Source organism: Nothoprocta perdicaria, unplaced genomic scaffold, assembly GCF_003342845.1.
Source record: "Nothoprocta perdicaria isolate Ctin4 unplaced genomic scaffold, notPer1 scaffold_419, whole genome shotgun sequence".
NCBI classification, from domain to species: Eukaryota; Metazoa; Chordata; class Aves; order Tinamiformes; family Tinamidae; genus Nothoprocta; species Nothoprocta perdicaria.
In genome coordinates, this window is record NW_020455665.1 from 86,585 (window position 1) to 94,070 (window position 7,486).

The 7,486-nt window shown below is 58.5% G+C and overlaps 1 protein-coding gene and 1 long non-coding RNA gene across 3 annotated transcripts; both read right to left on the minus strand.

Moving 5' to 3' along the window:
- Positions 1-133: 133 nt before the first annotated feature.
- MINDY1 (MINDY lysine 48 deubiquitinase 1) lies at positions 134-3,152 on the minus strand. Of its 2 annotated transcripts, XM_026045941.1 has the most exons (9): positions 2,997-3,099; positions 2,763-2,820; positions 2,187-2,251; positions 1,785-1,943; positions 1,405-1,507; positions 1,164-1,306; positions 861-1,046; positions 643-768; positions 134-532 (listed from the first exon to the last, which is right to left on the minus strand). In XM_026045941.1, the coding sequence occupies exons 1-9, from the start codon at positions 3,021-3,023 to the stop codon at positions 452-454; spliced, it is 948 nt and encodes a 315-aa protein (XP_025901726.1). In that variant the 5' UTR covers positions 3,024-3,099; the 3' UTR covers positions 134-451. The 2 variants fall into 2 exon arrangements, with proteins under 2 accessions (XP_025901726.1, XP_025901727.1); XM_026045942.1 differs by having other exon boundaries at positions 134-768; positions 2,997-3,152.
- A 288-nt stretch (positions 3,153-3,440) lies between these two features.
- LOC112952966 lies at positions 3,441-6,814 on the minus strand. Its single transcript, XR_003250493.1, has 3 exons — positions 6,741-6,814; positions 4,404-4,687; positions 3,441-3,708 (listed from the first exon to the last, which is right to left on the minus strand). It is a non-coding gene; the product is annotated as an uncharacterized LOC112952966 (long non-coding RNA).
- Positions 6,815-7,486: the final 672 nt, after the last annotated feature.

Consider the following 7,486-nt stretch of genomic DNA (forward strand, 5'->3'; position numbering starts at 1 on the left):
AGCCACATGCACAACGGGACAAGGCAGCTTTATTTGCAAAGGGCTAAGGCAGTGACAGGGGGGTGTCCCCTGGGGGTGGAGAGGACCTGCCCCCTCCAAGGGGTCCTGTTGCTCCAGAGGCACCGGAGGCCTCAGGTGACACCCCTCACCCTGAGCAGGAGGCGGGGGGCAACCCCCCTTTAAGGCCACTGGAAAGATCSGGGGAGCCTGGAGGTGGCTGAGGGTGACCCCCCCACACCATCCCCAGGGCCCCCCATAGGGCTGGGGTCCCCATGGAGGCCTGAGCAGGGCAAGAGTGCACAGAGGGGCTGTCCCACAGGGAACTCTCCAGTCCTCAGGACCTCCCCCTGCCAAGCACCCCCAGCCTTGCAGCTCCCTGTTGAGGGGGGTTCACCCTGTTGGGGAGGTGACGCCGCTCGGCGAGGAGGGGGTGCCACCCCCGGCGATGTCCTTAGAGCAGCACGCAGTCCGAGTCTGCCTTCGGCCGCTGCCTCCGCTCAGCGGCCGCCCGGGCACCCGGCAGCGCACAGCCCTGCGGGGACAGAGCAAGGGCTGGGAAGGCACCATGGTCCCCATGGTCCCTAGCAGCAGGAGCTGCTCCCGGGAGCTGGGAACAGCAGGGAATGCGCTGGAAGCTGGTACCTGCGCGGGCGCCGGCCGCTGCTGCTGATACTCCTCCTGCTGCAGCTGCCGGGCGAGCTCGAGGTCGCTGAGCGCCGACGGGCCCTGGCCCTGCTCTTGCTGCAAGGACAGGGCCACCATGTAGTCCTGGGGACACAGGAGAAGGCACAGAAGGGATCAGCGCCCGCGCAGGGGACACCACACAGGTCCCCTCCCTGCCGCCACGCACTGTCCCCGACCTGGTCCACTTGGCTGTGCGTGTGCCGTGAGGAGGCCACGGCGGCCGCCGACTTGCCCAGCACCGGGCTCAGGCGGAATTGGGTGTCGCAGAAGCAGCTATCGCCGTCCACAGTGTGCAGGCTCTCCCACACCACACCCTCCTCCTGCAGGAAGCCCTGGTCTGTCACCAGGAGGTACAGGTGGCCCTAGAAAGAGGGGACAAGGGACAATCAGGCCTGCTGCCAAGGAAGGGAGGACCTCCAGGACGGAATCCGCCACGGATGCTGCCAAAACTCATTATTTTGTGCCGCAGTGGTCTCAACCTTGTGCTTTATCATGGTGCTGAAGTGGTTGTTGCGGAAGAAGACGCTCAGCTCCTCTTCCTTCACGGCGGCCGTGAGCTCGCAGAGCCCGTGGTAGGTGAGCTGCGAGGCCGTGGACTCCAGGAACTGCTCCGCGATGAGGCCTGCAGCGAGAGCGGCCTCAGACAGCAGCAGGACCCGGGGGCGTTCGCTGGACCTCGACCCAAGCAGGTGCTGCCCAAGGCTATCTTGGGGCCGTTACCTTCGGTCACCAAGTTGGAGTCACTCGAGTGTTTGCATGTTATGATCTTCTCCACCAGCTGGTTGTAGCTGAGCTTGCCCACGGCCTGCACCACGTCGGGGCTCTGCGGGGACAGGAAGGGATAGAACAGGGTGAGGATGAGTTTAGAGCATCCTGCCCTGCTGGGCACCAACCCAGAGAGAACAGCTTGGGCTGCAGCCCCCACTCCCACAGAGCAAGCTGCATTTGGTGGCACCTCAGGGCCATCCAACCATGTCCACATCCTCCCAAAGCCAGGAGAGCAACCAGGACCATATCCATTCCCAAAGAGGCTTTTTCAGCCACGCCAGATCCACCAGCCCGTTGCATGGGGATACATGAGGCCCCTGGAACTGCCTCACCTGCGGGTCCACCAGCCAGCCATGGTAGAGCGGGACATTGAGGAGGTCAAAGACGATGCACTCTGGCGTGTACTCAAAGTCCGAGACGCCCGTGAAGCGCACGTTGACATCCAGCCCCGTTGAGAGCTTGGGGAGTACCATCATGGTGTCGTTGACGTTCTGCAGGGGAGACAGCAATGGCTCTTGCTTGGCGATCGGAGCCAGGAACCCCAAGGCTTGCGTCCCAACCCAAAATCCCCTGGTTTTACAGGCTGGGCAGCTCCCCTAGATGGGGTAGTGCTGGGCACAAAGGGCACGTTGCAGGTAGACCATCTTTTTGGCAACCTGTGGCACTCTGTCCCTCAAAGTCCTGCAGAAGATAAGCAGGCAGGTCTGTTCCCCCCAGGCAACACTATTCCTCACCTGCTGGAAGTTTAGCTGCAGCCCTTCCGATTGCTCTTGGGGTTTGATGGATAAGATGCAGTCCCCTTCAATAGAGCAAACATGGTTGTGAGTCCCAGCACCTTCCCCACGACCTCTCTTCCTCCAACCCAGCCCCAGTTGAGCTCTCTGCCTCATGGGAGCAAGGAAACATTGGCATCAGAGGGCTAAATGCTGTGCCCAAAGGCACATACTGAGCCAGGATCCTAACCTGGCTTCCTTCACACCCCAGGATCTGCCCTCCCTCTGGTCTTGCCATCCCGCTGCTGAGACATAAGGGATCTGGTCTATCCTGGAGCCTGTCTCCAATTCCTCCTCCTCCACACGCAGGACGGGAACACGTCTTTGAAGGCTAAGTACCAGGAACGGGAGATTCGGGGCTGAAGAGCAGGGGAGAAAGGGCAGAGATCCCTATGGCTGACAAAGAAGGGACAGACCTGCAAGCAGGGCAGCGCGTTGAAGACCCTGCCCCACAGAGGTCTCACATTCCCAGGAGTGTGCAGGGACACTGGGGCAGGTGTCACCTGCCCCCAGGCCCCCGGCACGGCCCCAGCTCACCCAAATGCGCCATCAGTTCGTCTGACGTGATCACCTCCTTCTGCGGGGGCAGTTTCACCTGGCAGCAGAAGAGATTGGGGACCATTAGCACAGCCAAAGGACTGGGTTCCACCTGAACATCCTGAACATTGGTCGCAGCACAATGATGAGGACATAAACAGTCCTGCTTGGTGTTCTATGGGACAAAATGTGCCTGGCCTTCACCAGCGCCCCGTGTCTCTCCATGCCACTCACCTTCCACTGCAAGAAGAGGATGTTCATGATGGCCAGGAGTGGGCAGGGCCCGTTCTCGCTCTGTGTGATGACCGGAGTCCGCTCGCCTTTCCACGTAATCCACTTCACGCAGTAGAAATCCGGCTCGGGCTCCCGCTCCCGGCTTGCGAACGGGGCCTTGGTGGGCTCGGCCGCCGGCTCCGCAGCCCTCGCACCTGGGCCAGGCCTAGAGGCCTCTCCAGCGGTTGGGCCGCTCTTGGCCCCAGGGCTCTCCTGGATGCCTTTGCTCTCCTCTCCCACGTTCTCACTCTCCGGCCGCGCAGCGTCACCCACAGAGAGAAGGTCCAAGGCGCAGCGCAGCTCTTCCTGTTGCTGACCGGGCAGCGTGGCCTCCTCCTCGACGCACTGGCTCCTGTCCTGCCCACTGCTCTCTTGGCTTTCACTTGGTATTTCTGCCCTCTCAACAACCTCTTCGAACCCCTGAATGGCCTGGCAGGTTTGGAGGATGGTCCCTTCATCACTGGCACCTTCCCCCTTCATCAGGACAGGCTGCTGGGGCTCCATGGTGACTGTCCCAATGGGGCTGGATCCTGTCCAGCTAYGCGCTGGCCTTTCCTCTCCAGGAGGCAGGGAAAAGAGCGGGAGCCCTTCCTGAGAGCGGGCTCTGTGTCCAGCTCAGAGAGGTAGAAACTCTCCAGGAATGTCCAGGAATAGTTGCATCCTACGTTTTCCTCTTTTGAGAATAAGGAAACACAGGTATTTCAAGACAAAATATATACGTTAGTCCAATTAATTCATCAAACGTGACTTGTTTAGCCAAAGCTAAGTATAGGTTATTTTTTCCTCCTTTTAGACTCAATTAAATAAGCAAAACTAAAGCATATCTAAGAATTAATATCTGAAAGACTCCAATAAGGCAGATTTTAAAGGGCCTATTTATTAAAGGCTGAGTCCTGCTCCTAGAGGCTGTTTATTCTGCGAGGAGTCCTCCTTAGCTATTTAATAAAGTCTTTATTAGGCACTCGGATGTTCTCATGAAAGTTTTGCTGCTTTTCTAAAGGACTTTCTGCTCCCCTCTGCAAAAAAAAAACGGAATCCYGCAGCAGTGTTGGGGCTGCCACGCACTGATTGGTGTCGAGGCGAGCAACCCCAGGCCTGCCTCCCTCTCCAGCTTTAAATTCAATTATTCACCCCCAACAAAACACAATATTCCCCCTACTCAGCATTTGTGTATGGACACGCACCCATTGGGGGATCGCACCTCAAAATCCCTTTCGAAAATAGTAATAAAAAGAAGTGCATGTGCATTATAGCTGCCTTCCATCAGCCTCTAAAGCAGGGAGGGCAAAAATAAAACAAAAAATAGAAACTAAGTGATTCAATGCAAAGCCATAACCTTCGGCTGACAAGTTTAACCCGTGAACTTACATGAGTGCAGCTGGGAACTGGGGACAGAGATGATCCTACAGACAGTGTTTGCAAACCTGCCTTTGTTTTCCCAATTCTCTCCCCGCCAGCCTCCAAGGATCTCCACAGCTCCGAATTCTTTCCCTGTCATCCGTTTCTCTCCCACGTGGAGGTCGCAGCAGCCCCAGGGCGGCTTCTCGCTCGCTTGCCTCGGGTTCTTCAGCCTGCTGCTCGCTGTCTTCGTGTGAATCCCTTCGCTTGGAGCTGACTGCGCTTCAGATGGCAGAGAAGCACCACAGGGAGCTCTGGGCAGAGAGCAAGGAAACAAGCCGGAGGAATTGCCATGTTATCAGGCTGTCGATAATTGGGCTTTCTCAAAGTCCAGAGCACGACAGCCTGGGCCTTTGGCAGGTGAGGATTTCAGGTGGCACCCTGGACACTCCGGCATATTCCACTCACTGCCATTTTCACACTTTTTCTCCTCAATTCCCCACCTCAACCCTCCCTGCATGGCTCTCCGCAGCAGCAACATGCCCCTAAGCTGACTCACCCGGAGATCTTCTTATTCCTTAAGCTTTATCCCTCTGTCTCCTCCCGCCACCACGCAGCCTTTGCAGCTCTCACCTAAGCTCCCGGGTGAAACCCAAGCCGGGGGCAACTCCCGGCAGATGGGAAAACACCCTCCAAAGCACCTACATTCCCAGAGGGACTTGAGCGCTCCTCCCCAAGCACATGGGGATAGAGGGGCCACAGTGCCATCCTGAGACACTTGCGAGGGGAACAGGGGGACAAACACAGAGCAAACCCAAGCAGCGCATGCCCCACATAGGCACCGTCTGGGCTTTACCAGAGCTTTGCTGATGTTGCTCTGCCAAGAGGGGAAAAGGCAAAGCAATAAGAAAGAAGGAGCCCTCTTACAGCTGCCTGCATGGCCACGAGCTGCCCCGGGGACGCAGACAGCAGCAGAAAGGACAAGCAGGTTTGTTACCCCGCTGTGTAAGGCTTTCCTATGCCATCTTACAGCCTTGCTAATTAGACCTTGCATTAATAGAGGGGATGGTAATGACCAGGCAGGCTCCGCAGTTGCCATTTGTTCCCCTCTGTTTGCTCCTCTGCTTGCTCCTATGTGAGGAAGGGAAATTTCCAGGGCAATAAGTGAGGAGCAGTCAGGCTAGAAATGCATCCAAAGCTGAGACAAACTTGTAGGCCCATCCTCCAAAAAGGGCTGAAAACCCCAAAGGGTGCAGACGAAGCCTGGTAAAGGTTCAAGGGCAGAACTGTCACGGGCCTCTCTGAGCTCAGGTTTTATCCTAGCCCTATGCTAGGGATTTGCTCAATGCTGCTCGTCCAGGCTCACGGAAAAGGGCTCAGCTGGATTCACTTCCAAGACAGGCCGAGCTAGCTTGGCAAATCCCGGGAGCTCACGACAAGCATCAGCACATCCCATTTTCCAGATGGTTTTCCAGATTCGGAGGCCCCCAGCAGCTTCACATCACACAAGTTACAGCCTTCAAAGCTGCGGGCGGGGTGAGCGCGGCTTCATTTGGCATTTGTACCAAAGCGGCACCATTGGATCCTGCCTTCCGCAGCCTCCCTGGGTGTTGTGGCAATAAAGAGTCACGTCGCTACCCAGGCGGCCCTCGAACAAGAACCCCAGCAAGGACAGCTGGAGTCTCTGGCCTGCAGGGTTTCATTTAGGAAAGGAAATGCAAAAGGAAGGCGAATAGCTTCCCGACACCAAAAAATATAAAGCAATCCCAAAAGGACAGCGCTGCAAAGGCGAAGTTTTAACAAGCTTTAATATCACCGGGATGGTAAGTGGGGAGTCTGTGGCTTTAGAGCCGACCCGGGAGCCTCTGGACCTGCCTCTGGAGCCACTACAGCCTCAGCCTTACACAAAAATGACTCACAGGTAGGAAGCAGGAAAAAAATAACCCACTGAAACAGCCTCGTAAATGCACTCATCTCCAGTGGGAGCTGCAGCGTAAAAAAACGAAGAGAAATTCGGGCCTGGAGCCAGGAGTGCACTTAAACACACACGCCGACTCAGGGACCAAGTGGGCTTAAGAAGGAGGAGCACTGAGTCCAAAGTTAAGCGCACGCTTAAATGCTCGCCTGGATGGAGGCCACAAGCAGGTGCTGATTCCTACCTTGCCCTACACCAAAACAGGACTCCAGAGAGAGAAAGTGGGAGAAAAGATGGGAAGGGAAAGGAAGGGAATAAACCCCAAGGAGGGGAAGGAGCGCGAAGGAGCGGGCGCAACCCTGCGCAGGCGGTATGGCGGCTCCCCCATCCTGCCCAACCGGCTGCYGAAGCCCCGGGGGCTGCGACGCGGCCCCACAGCCCTTCCCGGCTACCTGTGTCTCCTTGGGAAACAGACGGCGACAGGAGCTCCGAGCCCTCCCTTTTGGCGCTCCTTACTCCACGGGCCTTCGTGGCCTCTTCGGGGCTGCTCCGCTCGTCACCTGCTCGCCAAGAACAAACGTTCGGCCGTGGGGACAGGGCCGCTCTCCCGAGGGAATCCCGGGCAGGGCTCTCCCCGCCGGCTTCCCAGCGCGTCCCGCTCCACGGAGGTGTCCCCGGGGAGCTGTCCCACTGTGGCAGTGACACCCCCGGGTCACACCGACGTGTCACCAGCACCCACAACGGACACAGCCCGCCCGGCCTGTGGCCGCCTCAGCTTCCCCAGGTGGACCGCGGGTTGGGGGCTGCCGGGACGCCGAGTTCCCCCCTGGACACCGCTCAGGAACGGGGGCGGTTGGGCCAACAAGTGGGGAAAACCCCCTCACCGCCGTCAGCCGCAAACCGCCCGTTTTTCCCCCCAAAACCCGCGGGGCACGGGCAGCCCGGGCCAGGCCGCCGCGCTCACCTCGCCGCCGCCATGGCGGGCAGCCTCTTCCCTCCTCTCTGCCCCCTTTCGCCCTCTCGTCCCCCGCGTCCCCGCGCAGGCCCCGCCGCCGCCAGGCGCCTTCCCGGCGCTGAGGCTTCCGCGGCGGCTCCGCCGGCGGGGCGGGCCCGGAACCGGGAGCGGGCGGGGGCCGGGGGGGCGGAACAGAAAGGGCAGCTCCGCCTTTTTTTATTTTTTTCCTTTTTTTTTTTTTTT